We start from the raw sequence: 21,441 nt of genomic DNA, 5'->3' as shown, positions 1-21,441 counted from the left end.
GTGACCATGCCGGTCCCCCTCCCCCAACAGCTCTTCCCAAAGCGCCCGGCACTCCCGTGGTGACGGAGAATACAGCTACGAGCATCACCATCACCTGGGACTCAGGGAACCCAGACCCTGTGTCCTACTACGTCATCGAGTATAAGTCCAAGAGCCAGGACGGGCCGTACCAGATCAAAGAGGACATCACCACGACACGGTACAGCATTGGTGGCCTGAGCCCCAACTCAGAGTACGAGATCTGGGTGTCGGCAGTCAACTCCATCGGCCAGGGCCCCCCCAGCGAGTCCGTGGTGACCCGCACAGGCGAGCAGGCACCAGCCAGCGCACCGCGGAACGTGCAGGCCCGCATGCTGAGTGCCACCACCATGATCATCCAGTGGGAGGAGCCCGTGGAGCCCAACGGCCTGATTCGGGGCTACAGGATCTACTACACCATGGAGCCCGAGCACCCTGTGGGCAACTGGCAGAAGCACAATGTGGACGACAGCCTGCTGACCACCGTGGGCAGCCTGCTGGAGGATGAGACCTACACCGTGCGTGTGCTGGCCTTCACCTCTGTGGGCGATGGGCCCCTCTCGGACCCCATCCAGGTCAAGACACAGCAGGGAGGTGAGGTGCCCGCGGGTGGCGTGGTGACATGGGCAGCAGGGCTCGGGGTGGCCCAACAGAGGGAGAGGCACGCGTGCCGTGATGTGCCTGCTCCTCTCGGGCAGCTGGCTGCTCGTGCCTGGAAGTCACAAAGTGGTTTATTTGTCCCACTTTAAAACATTTTCACACTAGTGTTTCAAAGCAGGAAGTTGTCCCAGAAAACCCAGATTTCTGGCTTCACTTGGGGAATCTGGTTTGGCAAGCCCGTGGGGCTGTAACCAGGCATCCAGATAGGTCCCCTTGGCTGCATCTGAACAGAGGCGTGCCATTTCCCCTTGCCTCCGTTTTCCCGTTAGCTGCCCGGCCCGCTGATATCTGGGTTCAACGCCACTGTCAGCTGCTCTCATTGGAGAGATTCACGCTGTCCATTTTGAAATAACAAATGGAACACACATGACCCAGAGGCAGTGGGCTGGCCTCCGACCACTCAGGCTGAAGGACCAGGGTCAGGTGGGGAGCATCTTGGTATGTGGGACCCCAGCTCTCTGCAGGCTTCTGGTCCTTTCCTCGTGGGTTCAGGCTTCCCAAACCTGCAATCCAGGAAGACTCAGGCAACTCAAGCGAAGGGACGGGAGGGTGGGTACTCTGCCTCCACCGAGCGGAAGGGGTGGAGATCCCCATTTCCAAACATCGTCCCCACCAGTTTCTCTGTCACTTAATTTGAGTAGGTGGGGGTGGAGGGGCAGTGGGGTGCTTTGATCAGGGGATTTGGAAGCAGAGAGAATGGGGGGATTGAGGTGGACAACTGACAACAGGGAGTCCTCCTGGAAAACAGAGTAATAAGAGTGGGAGAACATTCTGGAAGCATCTGGAGACAAATAGCCTGAGCTCCGTGGGGCTCTTTTGAGGAGAATGCAGACACCTGGCAGGTTAGGTGTGCCAGGAGTGGACCCCTCCCTGTCCTCTTCCCATTTCTGTTCCTCTGTCCCCCACCCCAGTGCCTGGCCAGCCCATGAACTTCCGGGCTGAGGCCAAGTCAGAGACGAGCATTGGACTCTCGTGGAGCCCCCCAAGGCAAGAGAGCATCATCAAGTATGAGCTCCTGTTCCGGGAAGGCGAGCACGGCAAAGAGGTATCCAGGGGCCAGGCAGGGTGGGGGAGGCGCTCGCCGGGGCCTCCCCGCCTACTCGGAGCGGTTGCTGCCACAGGCGTCTCGCTGGCTCTGTCCCAGCATCTCTCCCTGCTTCTCTCCCCTCCGCTCTCTGCCCCCGTGTTGCTGATTGTCCCACCTCTCTCCCCTCGCTGTTTCTCCATCTCTCTCCGTGTCCGTCTCTTCCTCCCTCTTTCCTCTGCCCCCTTTTTTCTCTCTCTTTTCTCTCCCGTGTCTCACCCTTTCCCTATTTATAATTCATTGGTGTCTCTGCCTGTGTGTGTGTCTTGCCATTTCTTTTTCTCTTTCTGTGTCTTTTTGTGTTTGTCTTTTCTGTAATCTCTCCATTTATGCCTGTTTGTATCTCCCTGTCTCTGTGTCCATTTATGTCTTTGTTGTCATCTCTAAATCTGTTTCTCTGTCTCTGTGTCTCTCTCGCCGCCCCTGCCCCTGCTCCCAGGTCAAGAGGACCTTTGACCCAGCCACGACGTTTGTGGTAGATGACCTCAAGCCCAACACAGAGTATGCCTTCCGCCTGGCAGCACGCTCTCCCCAGGGCCTGGGCGCCTTCACCTCGGTGGTGCGGCAGCGCACGCTGCAGTCCAGTAGGTGTCTCGAGGACCCTGCCCTCATCTTTTGGGGGGGACCCTTGGCCATCGCAGATGTCCTCTATGTGCATTGACCTAGGCGGAGCCTGCCATAGGGGGTGGGGGCACCTCTGGCCCGTCCCCTCCTCACTCCTGGACCTCAGGCACGTCCACCCGTGCCATCCTCGCTCTTCCCACGAGGGCAGCGGGGCTCTGCAGGCTCTGCTTTCTGTCTTCCTAGGGGCTGGTTTTGCAGTTTTGCCCTTAGTTTGGAAGGAACTGCTGACTGCACCTCTCTCTTCCTCTCCCTGGTTTGGGGCCGATTAGAAGGGCGCACAAGGCTGTCACATCTTGCACCCCAGGGGCCCCATGGCCAAGGGCAGGGGTGGTGGGGCCAGAGCTGACACTGGGTTTGGGGTTACTGCAGGGCCCCAGTAACAGGGCTCTCAAATTCCTGGAGTTCTGTGCTGTGCCTGCCCGGCCTCCCTGTCACAAACAAGCTACCTTTTGGCCAGGACACTGCAGCTGGGAGCTGGCTCTGGGCCACACCGTGGCCCCCGCCACTGCCCTCCCTGCCTGCTCCAAGCTCAGAGAGTTTGCACAGGCCCCTCCTCCCGCTGTTGCGCTGCCTCCCTCTCTTCCCTCTGCTCTCTCCTCTCTGCTCAGCCTAGCCCGGCATGGCCTCTGGTGTGGCCTCCACCGCCGTGGTCTCCACTGCTGTGGACTTCGTCATTGTGGCCCTCCTCCCCTCCCACTTCTCAGTCAGTCACGCATAGTCACCCAGGCCTTCTACTGGAAGCAGCCTCAGTGTGCAAACATTCGAGCCCCTCCTCTTCCACCGGGTGTGTGCACCTGGGGGGGATCACGGGTCAGTTGAGAATGGCAGCAACTCGGGCCAGGTGTCTGAGCTGGTGGGGTCAGGGGCCTGGGAGACACAGCTCCCTGCCACCCCCAGCCCCTTCCTTCCTCCACGCTCCTCCGTGCCGAGCCCGGCGCTCTGCAGGTCACAGGCGTCTGGGCGTTCTTGTGCGTGAGGCGATCAGTGAGGGTGTCCTGTGGCTTGGGCAGCCACGTGAGAGACTGGCACAGGTGCCACGAAGGTGAGTACGCGCTGGTCTCAAGCAGGTTCACAAAGACGGCCCACCCTGCATGCCCCCCACCAGCCCCAGCAGCTCTGGGCTGCACGGACAGTCCAGAGCCCAAATTCAGCCCTGCACATTCTCCGCCCCATTGCCAAGAGGCCCACCTGCCCAGACATGGGGAGTCTGGAGTTGCAACGGTGCACACACGTGCCTGATTTATGTCCACGCCCGCCCCTCCTCAGATGCCATGCAGGTTGGGCCGGATTGTGAAGGAGGCGGCCTCCAGGGTCGTCAAGAAAGTGGCTTTGGCCCAGCCATGCGAAACTCGGGGCGGCCCAGGACAGGGACCAGGCGAGAAGGGACTCTTCACTTCTCACCCTGAGACGGGTGGGGCCTGAGAAAACTGGCAGCCAAGACCCAGGGCCAGGCGTGTCTCCCCCGGGGCTGCGGGCTTCTTAGGCTGAACTCAAGGGTAGGTGGAGGCCAGACCACTCAGCCGTGGGTCTCCCCTGACACCATCTCACCTCCCCGCCTCATCGGCACCAGTCTGGAACTGCAGCGTGCCCACACTGGGCGCCGGAGCAGGGCTGTAGGCCTGCTTGCATCTGGAGACCCACCCAGAGCTCGGTCTGGCCTTGTAGCTCAGCATTCGCCATTCCCTCCCTCGTAAGAAAGTCATATAAGTTAGCAGTTGAAGAGTGGAAGGTAGGTAACCAGACTGGGAGTTTCCTGGAAGGCGTCTTTCTTTTATTATGGTTTTCCTCATCATCATCACCATCACTGTTGTTTTATATTTTATTATGGTTTTGGTTTTATTTTTCCTCTCCCTTCTCAGCGAATCCATTCCTTCTGGCACATTCCTTGGTTGGTTTTTTCGCTCCTGCCTGATTCCCCTGGGCACTTTTGATTGGGGTGGCTGGTCAAGAAAGGCGGGAGGGGGCACTCCGGAAATTCACTTCGAGTGAGGCTGCAAGGTCACTCTAGTTGAAGTGAGTCGGTGGAATAGCCTCTGGGGTCTCTTGTAGCCTGATGACTTCGGAGTCAGAGGCTTGATTCCTCCCTGGATCCCGGGGTCTGGCTCCGGGTGGGCACGTAGTGCGCACTCTGTAAACACACGTTCAGAGAACAAATGGGGCTGGCACGATGGGAGGGACCTCTGGGCCTTGACATCCGGCAAGGCCAGTGACTTTTCTGGGCCACCCTCTCGGCAAGGCAGGCTCGCGTCCTGGGCAGCAGAGGGAGTGCGGATCCGGGCGTCCTCAAGTGCCTGGAGCTCACAGATGGTGCAGGCTGAGGTCGGAATTCCCAGCTTCACGCTGAGGCCTCTCTCAGAGAGCGGCTGAGCCCAGGTTCCCGTCCTGCCTCTTGCCACATGCCCTTGGGCTGACAGCTTGCCATTTCCCGGCCTCAGTTTCCTCATCTATAAAATGGGCGGAGCTATATGAAGAGCGCCCAGTATGTACTTAGTCAGTGACAACAGAAAATCTGGGCAGGTGGGTTTTCAACCTGATGCCCCATCTGTAACATGGGGCAGGGCTGGAGGGGCGATAGTTCTGGCTGCCTAGGGTGGCCGTGGATATTAAATGAGGTGTGACCAGTGGAATGCACTTTGAGTCTGTAAAGTGCTTAGGGTGCTGGGTGTGCAAAAGGTGCATAGAACTTGAGGTTTATTGTCAGCAATGCCCTGATAACACAGGGCCTCGTCCACAGTAGGTCTCAATACCTGGAGACTATTACTGTTAATTTCATAAAGCCTCTAACACACAGTAGGTGCTTAATATGTGGGAACTATCACTGTTAGAATGTTGCCTAGCACACAGTAGGTGTTCCATATATGCAGCTGCTGTTTTAAATCTAAACACAGATGGTCACATTGTTGGCACTCAGTGAATGGAAGCTGTTAGCAGTTTGTCACAAGGTTAACCTCATTCCAGGCACACAGTAGGTACTCAAAACATGACGGCTACTCTTACTGTTCTGCAAAGCTCTTGGCACAATGGCTGTCATACAATAAGTGGTACTTCCTTTAAAGAAGTCAGCCTAGTACTAGGCACAAAGTAGGTGCACAGATGGGAGCCATTGTCAACCTGAAAGGCCTGACACGGTACCAGGACTCAGTTTTTGCTCAGGACCTGGAGCTTTATTATCTGCAAAGCCCCAGGTACCATGTGTGCAAGTAACTGGTGCTCGGTAAGAACTAGTACCATTTTTATATAAGGCCCTTAACATAGTACCTGGCACACAGTGGGTGCTTAATACATGGGAATTGTTACTGTTATCCAATAAAGCCCTTAGTATAGTACCTGGCATACAGTAGGTGCTTAAAGTATGGGGACTACTACTGTTATCCAGTAATATAGTTCCTGGCATATAGTAGGTGCTTAGGAAGTGAGAACTATTAATGTTCTACAAGGCCTTTAGTACAAGGCCTAACACATAGTAGGTGCTTTATGTGTGGGAACTGTTACTGTTTTTCAGTTAACCCCCTAGCATAGTGCCTGGCACACAGTATGTGCTTTTTAAGTATGTGGAGACTATTAATGCTATCTGATAAAATCCTCAGCACAGTGCCTGGTGGCACAGGTAGGTGCTACATAAAAGGCATCTGATGTTTTTATCTTTAGAGGGCCATTATGATGCCCAGCCCACAGTAGGTACTCAGTAAATAAGACTTGCTGTCGATCTTTAATGCTTAGTATGGTGCCAGGTGCAGAGTAGGGGCTCAAGACAGAACTCTGATCTATCAAGACCTTGGCACACAGTAAGTGCTAAATACGGGGTGTGCTCGCTATAAAGCTCTGAGCCTAGAACCAACACAGTGGGTGTGCAATAAGCAGGCACTTGTGGCATTACTCTGTACAGCCTCTGGCATGCTGACTGGTATGTAGTAGGTGCTTAAGACAGCATCAGTTTCAGGTGAGGCCTAGACCGGGTCCTGGTTGGTGTAAACCACGGGGTAGCTTCTGGGGGTCTCTTGTAGAGCAGGTGCTCAGGAAATAGGTGCTTTTACTGTTAACTTTGGAAGTTCTTCGCACCATGCCAAACACACAATAGGTACCCAGTAATGGGGCTTTTACTGCTGTTCCCCTGACGTTCTGTTCCCCTGGCACACAGCAGGTTTTCAGTAAGTAAATGCATTTATTGCAACCCTGTGAAGCTCTAGCAACATGCCTAGCAGTGGATGCCCAATAAATGTGGCTCGTACTGTTGTTACCTAGCATAGTCCCTGGCACACAGCAGGTGTTCAATAAATATTTTACTGTCACTCTGTGAAGCTCTGGGTGCCTAATAAATGGAGTTTTCATTGCTATTCCTCTGGCATACAGTAGGTGTTCAGTAAATTAATGTATTTACTGTTACCCATCCCTGGCACACAGTAGGTGCCCAGTAAATGGAGCTTTTTTTTTTCTGGCACAGTGCCTGGCACACAGTAGTTACCTAACAAATGGGGCTTTATTGCTTTTCCACTTTGGCATGGTGGCTGGCACATAGTAGGTGCCCAGTAAATGGGGCTTTTATTGCTATTCCTCTGGCAGAAGGTTTAGCACATAGTAGATGTTCAATAAATAAGTACATGTACTATTCTATGAAGCACTCGGCATGGTGCTTGGCGTATAGTGGGTGTTTTAACAAATAGATGCTTTTGCTGTTATTCTGTGAAGTCCTTGGCACCATGCCCGGCACATAGTAGGTGCCCAGTAAACAGGGTTTTATTGCTGTTCTACTTGGCATGGTGCCTGACACATAGTGGGTGCCCAGTAAATGGGTCTTTTATTGCTGTTCCTCATCACAATGCCTGGCACACACTTGTGTGCTCCACAGGGGCTGTGGCTGCCCACTACCTACGACCTACTGTGTGTCAGGTAGGTGTGGCCATGGAAGTGAGTGCAGTGTTCTTGGCCAGCCCTCCCAGCCCCGCCCCCACCCACCCATCTCACCTTCGGTTGACACCCGCTTCTTTTGGGTTCGACTTCTCTTTGCTTTGGTCCTGTTTTGTTTGTTATCATCTTCTTTTTTATTTTCTCTTTCCCATCTTTTGTTTTCCCGCCCCCTCCTGCCCATCCCGCCTCCCTTCCCCACTCCCACATTCTCCCCCCCCCCAATAGAACCGTCTGCCCCCCCTCAAGATGTTAAGTGTGTCAGCACACGCTCCACGGCCATTTTGGTAAGTTGGCGCCCGCCGCCACCGGAAACGCACAACGGGGCCCTGGTGAGCTATAGCGTCCGCTACCGACCGCTGGGCTCGGAGGACCCGCAACCCAAGGAGGTGAACGGCATCCCCCCGACCACCACTCAGATCCTGCTGGAGTCACTGGACAAGTGGACGGAGTACCGCATCACGACTGTCGCTCACACAGAGGTGGGACCAGGGCCCGAGAGCTCGCCCGTGGTCATCCGCACCGACGAGGACGGTAAGCACCACCCTGACCTGGGGATCCCCGCAGGCCCCAGCCTATCCATCCAGCCTTGGAGCCTCCTATCTGGAAAACTGGGCTGGCTGGTGGCTGAAAGGTAGAAGTCACTGTCATGAGAGGGAGACAAGAAGCAAGCACTCTGCCCCCCAAATCCCGGGCTCCTTGACTTGGAATTCTCTGTTCCAGACCTCTGGGCACCATTGGCTCCCGGAGCCTTGTGCCTGGAAAGTTGAGCTGGCAGCCCTATAGTTTGGCCCAGTGGCGGAACCATGGAAACAAAGTGTAAGAAGCAGCAAGGAGCATTTGCAAAAAATTTATGGTCCCTAACCCCAGACACCTAGCTTTATCTTGGGATGAACCAGCATCCACAGCTTCCTGGGTATACATTATCCTGCCTAAAAGCAGGTAGACTGTGGGCTGATAACGTTAAACCACCGGCTCTCTGGGAGGCCCAGGTGGATGTGTACCATTAGTCAGTTTCTGGGGTGTCAATATTCCTGCTGTAGCCAATTGCAAGATAGAAAGTTTTAAGATGCAAAGTGATGTGGGCGCTCACCTTGGGGAAGCTGAGGGACTGGGTCGAACTGAAGTGAGCAGCTTCCTCAATAAAACCGAGCAGCTTCGAACCTGGTTTGCTTTTTGAGCCATTGGCCTGGAAGGTTCGATTGGTAGCCCCATGATGTGTCCTCACATGGGGAGGAAATGAAGCAGCTCTTCGCGGGGGAGGGAGGCGGGTGGAGAGGCCTCTGGTCTGGGGGCGGCCGAGAAAGACTTCCAGTGCTGAGTAGGCCGGCTGCATATGGGGGCTGTAGGAGCAGGCAGCTGGCTGCCTGAGTTCAGACCCCTGCTGTGCCTCTTTCTAACCCTGTGATCACGGAGTCAGCGTCCTGGGCCTCAGTTTTCCTCTCTGTAAATGAGAAAAAGAGCCCCTGTCTGGAAGGCCTGCTGTGAGGATGGTGGCAGCCTGCCTAAAGTCACGTGGCCCTGGGCGGTGGCCATAGGCTCGGGTGCTGCTCAGTTGCCCCATTTGTGCGTGGGGCACGCCAGCAGGGTCCCTCCCTGGGCTGGGGGAGGCTGGTGGAGGCACGCCCTCCTGGCTGTGGTATGAGCTTAGAGCAGGTGCCCCGTTAACTAGCAGCCACTTGGTACCCTGGCATCAGGCAGCCGCCTGGGGCAGGGCCGGATTCCCTAGTAACGGTGCCCCCCACCCTCCCCCTATCCCGCTCCCTGCCCCCCCTCCCCCCACCAGTGCCCAGCGCGCCTCCGCGGAAGGTGGAGGCGGAGGCGCTCAACGCCACGGCCATCCGCGTGCTGTGGCGCTCACCTGCGCCAGGCCGACAGCACGGCCAGATTCGCGGCTACCAGGTCCACTACGTGCGCATGGAGGGTCCTGAGGCCCGGGGACCGCCACGCATAAAGGACGTCATGCTGGCTGATGCCCAGGTGGGCGGGGCTTCAGGGCGGGGCTGGATGGGCGGGGTTCCAGGTGGGCAGGGATGTGCCCCACCCTGTGCTCCTGCCCTCTTGCTGCTTCTCTCTCCGGCCACCCTGCTCATCTCCTCCTCTCTCCCTTGCCGCCTCTTCCCACGCTCAGTGGGAGACGGATGACACGGCTGAATATGTAAGTAGCGCCCTCTGGCCGCTGGCGTGCTGTTTTCCGGGCCGTGCCTTGCTGTGCTGTGACGCCCCTCACCCCCCGCCCTGCCCCTGCACGCCTCTTGTCAAAGGGTCTCCTCCCCTGGGTCCCGGATGCACATCCCATTACCTCTTGGAGCTCGTAGTCTCAGTCTTCGTATAGGGCAAATGGGCATGGCAACCCCAGGAGCCACCTGTTGGGGACCCCAGAAGGGGGCCCTGGACACAAGGCAAAGGCCTGGACCCAGAGGCCATCTATGTCCTTCTTACCTGGATGGCCCCTAGGCTCCCAGGTACACAGGCCCCCGTCCCCGCCTCGCTTGCGGTCATCACCACCATACCTTTGCTCAGGCTGTTCCTGGAATGCCTTTCCTGCAGGGCCGAGCCTCTCCTCCACCCCACTGTCTCCCCTGTCCTACCAAGGCCAGAGCTGGGTCACTTTCCAGCCCAGCCTGACCCTTTCATCACCTGCCTCAGCCCTCCCTGTCCTAGAAATTCTCTCTCTATCTAAAGTGTCCACTCCATTCTGGCCCTTGCGTAATGAGAGGGGTCAGTGGGTCCAGGGTGGGAGAGGAAGCCTGTGGCACCACCGCGGTCATCCTTTCAAGCTTTCTGCACAGGCCCTGAACCAGAGTCGGGATTGCTGTGTGACTTTGGGAAAGTCACCGCCTCTGTGCTGTCTCTGTGCCTTCAGTATGGAGGCCACAGGATCTTCTGAGAGCCCCAGGTCTAATGTTAAAGTGACAGCGTCCCTACCCCTCTCATAGGGAAGTTTCAGCCCCTCCCAGCCACCCAGACCCTGGGAGGGAGGAAATGCGAGGCTCAGGGGCAGGAGACCCTCTGTTAATGCATCCCTGTCCCCCCTCATGCTCCTGACCTGGGGACACCCCTCAGCCCCAGGCATGCTGGGCCTTGTTTGTGATGTGCATGTGTGGGAAAACAGGCACGAGTGTGATGGTGCACATGGCTGTGTGTGGTGTTCGTTGAACAAGCAGTCATTTACTGAGCACCTACTATAGGCTACAGCCTGTTCAAGGGGCTACGGGAGTGACAGTGACCAAGACAGAGTCCTGCGCCTGCCCTTCCTGGGGTCACAGTCACAGCTCAGTGTGGGAGAGGGACAGTAATGGGAAAAAGACACAAATATATGTCTAGTTACAGCTCTCAGGGAGGCAGGGTGTAGACAGTGGTATAAACGTCAGCTTTCCAAGTGGGTGGGCAGGGGCCGCCCAGGTCTGCATGTAGGCTTTGCCAGCGGTGCGAGTGATCCCACCGCATCGGTTTCCTGCTACTGCCTAGAGTTTGGTACCACCAGGTACAAGAGACGAGATAACCTTGATGGCACAGACGGTGGTAAACATAGTAAATGGGAAGAGTTGCATATATAGTATCTTGGAGGTTTTTTAATTTTATTTTTATTGTAAGTTTATATAATTTACTTTTTAATAATGGCTTTAATAACTGGCTCACAAAATTCCTGAAAACTTAACTGTTAGCTCTCGCTAGCTGGTATAGGAAATTCCAGCACACCAGTGGGCATAGTGGAGGCAGAGGAAATAGCCTGTGCAAAGGTCCCGGGGCAGGACCATGCCCGGTGTGTTGGAGGAACAGCAAGGAGGTCCTTTTGTAGCTGGAGCAGAATGAGTGAGGGGAAGAAGAGGAGGTGAGAGTAAGGAGGGGACCTGGTGGGTGTTGCAGGGCCTTGTAAGCCAGGAGGAAGGCTTGGACTTTTACCCTGGGGAGGGCTGTGGGCAGAGGACCAGCACAGGCGCCCTCTGGTGGCTGCTGCAAGGACAGACTCTGGGGAAGGGGGTGGGAGCCAGATTACTGGAGCAAAGGCAACTGTCCTACTCCGTGCTGTCAGGCTGCGTGTGCCCATATCAGCATGGACCTGCCACCTGTTGGGGTCTGTGCATGTGGTCGGGTGCACGTCCCTGCCTGGGGACCAGGCTCCACATCCACCTGTTTGAGCCCAGCCCTGGAAAGAGGGTGGACGGGGCTGGTCTCAAGTCGGGTTGCATCATTGACCCCACTCCTGCCTGCAGGAGATGATCATCACAAACCTGAAGCCCGAGACCACGTACTCCATCACTGTAGCCGCCTACACTATGAAAGGCGATGGCGCTCGCAGCAAACCCAAGGTGGTAGTGACCAAGGGAGCAGGTACGAGACCCCCTCCTCCAATGGCTCCTCGGCCCCCACAGTGTCTCCGCAGAGTTATTGCGCCCGTGTGGGGAGAGGGCGGACTGGGCAGGGGGAACTCCAGGGCAAAGGGGTGGCGCTGTTCAGGGGGGCATCTGGGGCCCAGCCAGGTCCGACCCCATCTCAGCCTCATCACTCTCTTCCTTAGTAGCCACTTGGTTCCAGCCAGATGCAGATAGCTAAGGGTGACTCTAACCCCTTGTCCTCCTGGCTTTGCCCAGCTGCCTGGACACCCTCTCTGGCCTGGCTGTCTCCTCCCCATGTGTTAGGTCTTTACTTTGTTTCTCCCTCATCAGGGGAGGCTTCCCCACCCGCCTTCATGCCACAGTCTTGGTTCGATGCCCCTTCTGGGCCCCTCAGTACCCTGTCATTCCCCCATCAGCTCTGACCACCCTGGGTGGGTTGTCACTTGGGGAGCTGTGCCTGTCTTCCCAGCCGCACCATGAATCGCCTCCTCCTGGCAGCCCTTCCTCATTTTCCCTTTCTGGCTCTTCCTGTCAGTCCCAAGGGTCTGCCTTCTCCCCAGCCACAAAGGCTCAGAGAGGGGAGTGAGAGGGAAGAGACAACTGTGCAGATGTGAGGGGAGGACGTTCCAAGCAGAGGGCACAGCCCAGGCAAAGGCTCAGAGAGGGGAACAGGCTTAGTGTGTCCGAGAAACCACAGAAGGGCCTCTGTCCCACTTCCCACGCCCACTTCTCTCCCTGGGACCCTCGGTGCCACACCTCTGACCACACAACCTGACACTCAGGCTCGACTCAGCCCTCTCCACGCTGCTGCCAGCCGTGCCCATGTGTTCCTGAACCTGGCTGGGCTGTGTAGCCGGCAGTGCCCAGTGGCCCTGCCACCTCCTCCAAGAAGCCTCCATGGCCTCCACCCCTATCTGGGGACATTGCGTTAGAGCTGTGCTTGCTGAGCGCAGCCCGTCAGAGGCCCTGGTGTGTCCCGCAGTGGAGAAGCTTGCTTCCCCCTTTACCAGACCCCGAATCCGCTTTGGCACAGTTGTTACTACTCAGACTGCGAGAACCGTAGGGCACAGGCAGGATTTGGACGCTCTTGTGTCCCATGGATATTAATCAGGTGCCAACGATGGGCAGATGAACAAGGCAAGAAATGTATGACTTACTGATTAAAGGAAGAGATAGACAGGCCTGCTGTGAAATCTGGGGCCGTTTTCCTTTATTGGGTTCTCTGAGTCGCTGGCTGCCTCCTGTTCCTTAAACTCACCCAGCACAGTCCTACCTCGGGCCTCTGCACTGGCTGTTCCCTCTGCCTGTATTGCTGTCCTTCCCAGACCTCCCCGTGGCTTCCTCCCTCACCTCCTTCAGGTCTGTTTCTCAGGGAGGCCTCTCTGAGACCCACTTTTAAAAACACCAACCCTACCCCGTGCCCCCAGACTGGCAGGCAGTCACTGACGCTGGCCCTGTGTCCCCACAGTGCTGGGCCGCCCCACCCTGTCGGTGCAGCAGTCCCCTGAGGGCAGCCTGCTGGCACGCTGGGAGCCCCCAGCCAGCACCACCGAGGACCAGGTCCTGGGCTACCGCCTGCAGTTCGGCCGAGAGGACTCATCACCCCTGGCCACGCTAGAGTTCCTGCCCACTGAGGACCACTACACGGCGTCAGGAGTGCACAAGGGGGCCACATATGTGTTCCGGCTAGCGGCCCGGAGCCGAGGCGGCCTGGGCGAGGAGGCGGTGGAGGTCCTGAGCATCCCAGAGGACACACCCCGTGGCCACCCGCAGATCCTCGAGGCAGCTGGCAACGCCTCAGCTGGCACTGTCCTGCTGCGCTGGCTGCCACCGGTGCCCGCCGAGCGCAACGGGGCCATTGTCAAGTACACAGTGGCAGTCCGGGAGGCTGGTGCCCTGGGCTCTGCCCGAGAGACCGAGCTGCCAGCAGCGGCTGAGCCAGGCGCTGAGAACATGCTCACGCTGCAGGGCCTCAAGCCCGACACGGCCTATGACCTCCAAGTGCGGGCCCACACGCGCCGGGGCCCCGGCCCCTACAGCCCCCCTGTCCGCTACCGGACGTTCCTGCGGGACCAAGGTAGGCGCGGCAACCCCCGCACCAGAGCCGGACCGGGCCTTGTGCCCACCCCTACCCCAGCCCCCTCCCTCTCCCCCACCCAGGTAAGTGGTCACTTTTCTGCTTCCTCGTGGATGCTCGAGGCGAGTCTGGACCCTGAGGCTCTGGCGTTGGCAAAGGTGGGACGTGCCTCGGTGGCACCACCATCCCCCCACCCCCTTCCTCCTCTGCCTTCTCTCTGCAGCCGCGCCGTCTCCCCCAGCAGGGTCTTGGGACAGGGCCAGGCAGGGCCGGGCCAGGGCCAGGCAGGAAGGCCACGGGCACAGCGGACGACAGGGAACGCCTGGGCCGCCCCACCCCCCCCCACCTCCCAGCCCACACCAGGCTCTCACAGGGCTTCTCTTCTCTCTCTCCTGCTCGGCTGCTGCCCGGCAGTCTCGCCCAAGAACTTCAAGGTGAAGATGATCATGAAGACGTCGGTCCTGCTCAGCTGGGAGTTCCCCGACAACTACAACTCACCAACACCCTATAAGGTGTGAGCCCCTGGCAGGCTGGTGGGCGGGGCCAGGCTTGGGGATCGGCCAGGGCTGGGGCTTGGTTTGGAGTCGAGGCTTGTTGGGGTTGTGGTGGGGTTCAGATGGGCTCAGGCCTGAGGAGGGTTGGGCTTCCCCAGGGACTGAGGCTCAGTCTGGGCTGGGGCTTCATTTGGGATTGGGGCTCAGGCAGGGTTGCGACTCAGAGCTCGGGCCCAGCCTGGAATTAGGGCTCAAAATTGGGGTTTAGCAGGGATTGAGGCTCTGTCTGAGGTTGGGGTTGAGTTCTGGGTTAGGGCTCAGTCAGAGTTGGGGCTCAATTGGGATTAAGAATGTCTCGGGTTGGGGTTCATTCTGGGGTTAGGGCTCACATTGGGACCCAGAGTTGGGGTTCGGCCTGGGGTCAGGGCTCAGCTGGGATTAAGGCTCAATCCGGGATCAGTTGCGCAGGGTCAGGGCTGAGTCTGGGATCCAGGCTGGGTCAGGAGTCGGCCCACAGTCGCGCTGAGCCGGCCCTGGCCTGCAGATCCAGTACAACGGGCTCACTCTGGACGTGGACGGCCGCACCACCAAAAAGCTCATCACGCATCTCAAGCCCAACACCTTCTACAACTTCGTGCTGACCAACCGCGGCAGCAGCCTAGGCGGCCTCCAACAGACGGTCACTGCCTGGACCGCCTTCAATCTGCTCAGCGGCAAGCCCAGCGTGGCCCCCAGGCCCAACACTGACGGCTTCATCGTGGTGCACCTGCCTGACGGCCAGAGCCCCGTGCCCGTCCAGTACGCTTGGCCCCCCCGACCCCAGGATTCCGCACACACCCCGTTAGCCAGCTAATGTGATAGGCCAGCCACTTGGCCTTTCCGTGCCTCGGTCTCCTCACATGTCCATAAAATGGGGATTACGTCAGCCCCGTCTCATACGGTCCCCGTGCTTCCTGTGGGAATAGTCACTGTATATGGCCTTGTGTCTGCTGCTCCAACGTTTTCTCACTCCTGGGTGCCTAACCTTCTACTGGTTTTGGGGTCCCAGATTGGTGGGGAGACAGCCACACAGGCTATCAGCTCATTGGTGTGGCAGTGAGAGGCAGAGAAGAATTAAGGGCTACAAAAATGTGTGGGCGTGGAAGCTGGGGCTTTGAAGGGTGTGTAGGAATTCGAGAAGTATAATTGCCTGGGATAGGCTTCCCAGGCAGAAGGCACGGTGTGATCAAAGGCCTGGAGGTTGGAACCTGGCTGGGGCTACGGGAGAAGGGGCACGCTGCATGGGCAGAAGGGGAGGTTCAGAAAGGGGGGCCCCACGCACCCCAGGCAGCATCTGTTTGGCCATGCCTGTAGATGGCCCCCTGTGGCTCTTCGTCTCGTGACAGGAGCTACTTCATTGTGATGGTGCCGCTGCGCAAGTCTCGTGGTGGCCAGTTCCTGACCCCGCTGGGCAGCCCAGAGGACATGGACCTAGAGGAGGTGAGGGCTAGGGCCCAACCTGCAAGGGACAGGCGTGTCCCAGCTGTCGTGAGCCCGTTTGCTCCCCGCTGGGCTCTGAGCGGCCCACACTTCTGTCCCCTCAGCTCATCCAGGACATCTCCCGGCTGCAGCGGCGCAGCCTGCGGCATTCGCGCCAGCTCGAGGTGCCCCGGCCCTACATCGCAGCCCGCTTCTCCGTGTTGCCGTCCACCTTCCAGCCTGGTGACCAGAAGCAGTATGGTGGCTTTGACAACAGAGGCCTGGAGCCAGGCCACCGATATGTTCTCTTTGTGCTTGCTGTGCTGCAGAAGAGTGAGCCCGTAAGTCCTGAGTGATGTCTGGCCAGACACAGATCCCGCCTCCTGGGCAGACGGAAGCTGGGGGAATCGCAGGGGGGAGGCGGTATAGAAGCAGGGACTTGAGAACTGGGGCTCTGACTGGATGCGTACGAGTTCAACAGAAAACGGCACCCCAGGATTTGCATGTGCAAAGGCCTGGAGGTCCAAGAGGAACAGAAGGGATTGCAGAGTGGCTGAAGCAGAGGGGGAAGGGGGAGGACGCCCCATTGGCCAGGGCCAAGGCATGCAGGCCACCCCTAGGGTCCGTTTTCTTGGGAGCCACAGAGCGCCCAGAGGAGAGGAGGGACGTGGCCCCGTGTGGCCCCGGAGGGGAGGGCAGACACTGACATCGCCTCCCTGCCCCGCATGTGCAGACGTTCGCTGCCAGCCCCTTCTCAGACCCCTTCCAGCTGGATAACCCAGACCCGCAGCCCATTGTGGACGGCGAGGAGGGGCTCATCTGGGTGATCGGGCCCGTGCTGGCTGTGGTCTTCATCATCTGCATTGTTATCGCCATCTTGCTCTATAAGAAGTGAGTCCCTGGCACTCCCCTGCCTGAGAGGGGAGGATTTCCCGGGAAGGAGGGTGCTGTGGAAAGGTCTAGGGAAGCGTCATCTGTGAGGGTCACCGGGGGAACCTTCCATGGTGCAGAGAGGGGGACTGAGGCCCAGAGGGTGAGCATTCGATCCTGGTCCCTCAGCCTGGGAAGTGGCAGGACCGGATTCACACCAGTCCAGCGGTGCGACTCCTCCTGAGCCCCACACTCCACTCAGCAAGAAGGCGGGGGCAGAGGCTGCCTCTGCCCAGTTCAATGAAGGAGGTGGTTGTAGCGGCACATGGGGCTGCCCCAGCTTGGAGAGGGGGTTGGTGGACCCGGCAAAAAGGATCAGGCCTATTTTCTGGATGAGAGCAGAGAGGTTCAGAGAGCCCCCCACCATCACAGAACAGGCCCTTTATGGCCAGCACTCCCTCACCTGTCTTCTTTCTCCTCTTCACCTGTGTCTGCGTTTGGGAGCAGCAAACCTGACAGGTAAGAGCTGGCACCGCCCTGTAGAGGCCTGAGGCAGGAGGCTAAGGAGGGAGAACAGGGTGGTGCTGAGCCTTGGTGGGGGGAGCCTGGCTGCCTGGAGACTACACACGTGTGTGCACATGGTCCTGGGAACCCCGGTCGGCCATGCACGTGGGCCCTCTCCCACCGTCTGGGTTCCACGTTTTGGTGCCTGGAGTGTGTTCTCTCACTGATTCTTCCTCCTCCCCCAACGAAGCAAACGCAAGGACTCGGAGCCCCGCACCAAATGCCTACTGAACAACGCTGACCTCGCCCCCCACCACCCCAAGGACCCCGTGGAAATGAGACGCATTAACTTCCAGACACCAGGTGTGTGCTTATCCCAGGTGCCAGGGACGACACTGATGGGGAACAGGAAGCTGCCTCCTGGCGACCCTCATCTGTCCCGTCAAGCTGTGCTTGGTGCAGTTCAAGTCCTGATTCCCAAATTCCTGAATGGGTCCCGGCTGGGGACTCTCCAGGGTTGGTTCTACTCACGGCCAAATGAGACATGAAAAGTTACATTTAAATGGTGGTTGCTGTCTCCTGTGAGGAAGTAACCCCCGCCCCTCCCCCGTTCCTGCTGGCAAGGAGAGCTGTGCTTCTGTTCAGACCGCTCAGCTTGTCCCCACACCCCCCCGCAGTGTGCTCCCAGCAAGGCATGGAAACTGTGCCTCCCACGTGTCCTGTCTGTCCTCCATGGCCACAGATGCTCGCGCTCCTCCTGCCTCTAAACAGCACCCCGTTGATGGATGGGGTGCAGCTGAAGTCACCTGGTGGGACACTGAGTCAGGGTCTTGTCCTCGATCATTGTCATGTGCAGTGAACCACACACTCCCCCGTCTCCTCCCTCCTAATGGGCTCCTGCCAGCTGCTTCTAACCGCACGAGGAGTTTTTATGTAACCAGTGGCCACTCTTCTCCCGATGAGCTCACAGCGTGGTGACGCCTGTCCCTCCACCTGCACTCTGGTCTCCACTTCCTGTATCCGAGCGGGCTCGTGTTAACTCTCTCTCCAACCAAATGGAGATGCTCAACATTTGTGCTGAGGGCTGCCGTCCTCCTCACGGGCTCCTGTGCCATTCCCCGTGGACGCCGTCCTCTGTGCTGCTGCTGGGCTGTCTCGTGTCAGTTCCGTTTTTACCCAAACAAGGGTTTTGAGCGATCATGTTTGCCTGACGGCCGCAGCCCTCCGTCAGGGGTCCTGAAGGTCTCACGTGCTCCCTTCTCCTTCCTGTCTCATGTCAGTCTTCCCATCCAAATGAGGGTCAAGCACGCATTTCACGATGGCCACTTCCCTCCCTCAAGTTCACGGCACGGGCCCTATGTCCCTCCCCTGCCCTCAGGTTTCTCCCTCACCATCCTACATCCTCTCCACAATCCCCCCCCCAGTGACCCTCAACAGGGGACCCAAGGCCAGGCTGGCGTGGGGTGACGTGTTGACAGAGGATCCTAAAAGTCATGGCCAAACACCAAGCAGAGGAAACACAGCAGCTACCCTAGGCCTCGGGTCGGGGCCGGCAGCCGTGTGTCCCTCACTGTGGAAGTCGTGTGCCCTGCGCGTCTGTCGCCCGCCTGTTGTGCGTGCACCCAGCAAGGGGTGGGGGAGACGGGGCCACCCGAGTGTTTTCATTTATTTATTGTTTGCTGTTTCTGCAGATTCAGGCCTCAGCAGCCCCCTCAGGGAGCCGGGGTTTCACTTTGAAAGTTAGTTCCTGTGTCTTTCTGTTCTCGGCTCCCTTCCCTCCGCCCCTCGTTTGTTTTCATCTTTGGTTTCTCCATCCCGCCACCGCTCTCTGCCCACCTGTCCTGCTCTGGCTTCTGTTGGGGGGGGGGTGTCTGGTCCACTGTGCCCTTAGGGTGCTGGTTGTGACTGTGTGGGGGGGTTGGGGACAGGGACATAGGTGAGACACAGGCATACGTACGTAAGAACAGGAGCCCGCCTGTGTGATGGACAGGGAGGGCCACCAGGCAGATGGACACCAACCTCAGACCCCGTAGAGGTGGGCTCTTGGGGGTCGCCCGGGGGCCCCACTTAGAACAACAGCTGTTTATTAGCTGGCCTGGCGGTGTTGGCGCCGCCTAAGCTGTCCTCCGTGGTGGTGCGCGGCTGCGGCTTGCGTGTGCGCACGCGTGCAGCACCAGTCTGGCAGCGGACAGGGGCCGGGCAAGCCCAGGCGTCAGGGAGAGAGAGCCAGACCCAGCCACCCCAGGGGTTCTACAGGTCAGGGTCGTCACCATTCCCTGTCCCAGACAGAAAACGGGCTGAGTATGCCTGCCCCAAGCTGGTGCCCTGACAGGTGGGGACATGCCGTGCCTCCCCTGCAGTCCCTCAAGTCTCCCCGGCAGAGGACTTTGCAGGTCCTGTGATCCCAAACAGGCAGACAGGAGTGTTCATCCTCCACCCCAGGGAATAAGGTTCCTTCATTCCTGCTTCCTCATTTCCGTGTCACCCGCCTGCTTCCTGCCACGAGGCACTAGGAGCTAGAAGTCTGTCCTCCAGGGCAGCCCTCCGCCAGCTGGGTTGGGGACAGAGCGGGAGGACGGCGTGAGCAGGGTGTCGGGCTTGGCCAGGAGCTGAGCCTCTGATGCCCCACTTTCAGACCTGCAGGCCTGGGGTCCCCGCCCCCACCACGCCCTCTAACCGCAGCTCACCCATTGCAGACTCACACTGTAGAGCACCCTCACCCTTCCCCGGCCTCTGGGCTGGCCCCCGGTGACCAGCCTGCACCGGCGGGGTCTGCTCTCCCCGCAGGCATGCTTAGCCACCCGCCCATCCCCATCTCGGACATGGCGGAGCACACGGAACGCCTCAAGGCTAACGACAGCCTCAAGCTCTCCCAGGAGTATGAGGTGAGCTGGGCCCCGCCTCCCGTGCTTCTGGGCCCCTCTGATGCCCACGCTGACACCCCCTATGCCCCCCCCACCTCCCCGTTCCCTGCAGTCCATTGACCCCGGCCAGCAGTTCACGTGGGAGCATTCCAACCTGGAAGTGAACAAGCCGAAGAACCGCTATGCCAACGTCATCGCCTACGACCACTCCCGAGTCATCCTCCAGCCCATTGAAGGTAGCATGCGGGGCCCCAGGCTCCATCATGCCCTTGCTCGTTCCCCAGGCAGCCCACAGGCCCCACGCCTCCTCTCGGCCTCAGGGCAGGGCCAGTATGGACAAGCTAGGGGACAGGTGGGAAACTGAAGCCTGAACCAGGCCTTGTCCAACACCAGGCAGAGGCCACTGGGAATTTTTAGACATGTGTTTAACTGGTGGCTACTATGCATAACATATTTCCATCTGTGTTCTACATCGCTGGGTCTCAGTTGGGGCAGTCCTGCCACCCAGGGACATTTGGCAGTGTCTGGGGACATTTTTGCCGCCACAAGTTGGGGGAAGGGGCTGCTAATGACATCTGGAGGGCAGAGGCCAAGGAGGCTGCTCTGCGCCTGCAGCACACAGGACAGCCCGGCGCAGACGGCGGTCAGCCACTGCAGGGGTGGAGGTGTCCGAGGTCCATGCCCCACCGTTTCCTTGGGGACAGATGGGCGCACTCCAGGGGGGCTTCCGGGTGGGCTGCATGGAGCCAGCCCCGGGCACCCCCACTGATGCCTGGCTTCTCGCCCTGGCATAGGCATTGTGGGCAGTGATTACATCAACGCCAACTACGTGGACGGCTACCGGCGGCAGAACGCCTACATCGCCACGCAGGGGCCGCTGCCCGAGACCTTCGGCGACTTCTGGCGCATGGTGTGGGAGCAGCGCTCGGCCACCGTGGTCATGATGACACGGCTGGAGGAGAAGTCGCGGGTGAGGCCTGCAGCCTGCTGCTCCCCAGCCCCGCCCGGCCCCGCTCGCACTCACCTTCGTCCTCTCGCTCCGCACAGATCAAGTGCGACCAGTACTGGCCCAACAGGGGCACAGAGACCTACGGCTTCATCCAGGTGACACTGCTGGACACCATCGAGCTGGCCACCTTCTGCGTGCGGACATTCTCCCTGCATAAGGTAGGTAGGGCCTAGGGTGGGCCGGAGACTGGGGGGGGGCATGGGGGCCGAGGAGGAAGCCAGGGCCCCCCTGCTGCCCTGGGAGCTCCCTGTCACACACAGATAACCAAGCCTGTTGACCCGGACTGACCACGTTCTCGTGAAGCCCACTTTATGATGGGGAAACTGAGGCTCAGGTGGGGCACCTGTTGTCTCCGGCCACAGCAGTAGGACAAAACCAGCCCAACTTAGCAGTGAATCTGTTGTCCTCTTGCCATTGGTCACATCCCAGGTATCACCTGTCGTCTTACCCTCCGCCTGGGTGCTGGCAGAGTCTGGGCCCCGCCCTTTAGGGGCCTTACGTGCTGGGTGGAGCACAGAGCTAGAGAGACCCTGCTGG

At 58.7% G+C, this 21,441-nt stretch overlaps 1 protein-coding gene across 16 annotated transcripts in view; it reads left to right on the top strand.

The window, feature by feature from the left end:
• Positions 1-21,441, top strand: part of PTPRS (protein tyrosine phosphatase receptor type S) — a 95,987-nt gene that overhangs the window by 65,514 nt on the left and 9,032 nt on the right. For 3 of the 16 annotated variants that reach the window (XM_053910954.1, XM_053910956.1, XM_053910955.1), the window contains 20 exons: positions 31-612; positions 1,590-1,723; positions 2,202-2,346; positions 7,517-7,822; positions 9,075-9,268; positions 9,420-9,446; positions 11,506-11,623; positions 13,097-13,705; positions 14,120-14,217; positions 14,744-14,997; positions 15,585-15,678; positions 15,783-15,998; positions 16,391-16,548; positions 17,035-17,046; positions 17,282-17,394; positions 18,723-18,770; positions 19,819-19,916; positions 20,008-20,131; positions 20,690-20,865; positions 20,943-21,062. In XM_053910954.1, the coding sequence (XP_053766929.1) occupies positions 31-612; positions 1,590-1,723; positions 2,202-2,346; positions 7,517-7,822; positions 9,075-9,268; positions 9,420-9,446; positions 11,506-11,623; positions 13,097-13,705; positions 14,120-14,217; positions 14,744-14,997; positions 15,585-15,678; positions 15,783-15,998; positions 16,391-16,548; positions 17,035-17,046; positions 17,282-17,394; positions 18,723-18,770; positions 19,819-19,916; positions 20,008-20,131; positions 20,690-20,865; positions 20,943-21,062 (3,626 nt within the window). The remainder of the gene's footprint in view (positions 1-30; positions 613-1,589; positions 1,724-2,201; positions 2,347-7,516; positions 7,823-9,074; positions 9,269-9,419; positions 9,447-11,505; positions 11,624-13,096; positions 13,706-14,119; positions 14,218-14,743; positions 14,998-15,584; positions 15,679-15,782; positions 15,999-16,390; positions 16,549-17,034; positions 17,047-17,281; positions 17,395-18,722; positions 18,771-19,818; positions 19,917-20,007; positions 20,132-20,689; positions 20,866-20,942; positions 21,063-21,441) is intronic. The other 13 variants (XM_053910958.1, XM_053910959.1, XM_053910962.1 and 10 more) reach the window with 10 other exon arrangements.

Source organism: Desmodus rotundus, chromosome 9 (assembly GCF_022682495.2).
Source record: "Desmodus rotundus isolate HL8 chromosome 9, HLdesRot8A.1, whole genome shotgun sequence".
Classification (NCBI taxonomy): Eukaryota; Metazoa; Chordata; class Mammalia; order Chiroptera; family Phyllostomidae; genus Desmodus; species Desmodus rotundus.
This window is presented reverse-complemented; position numbering and strand designations above follow the sequence as displayed.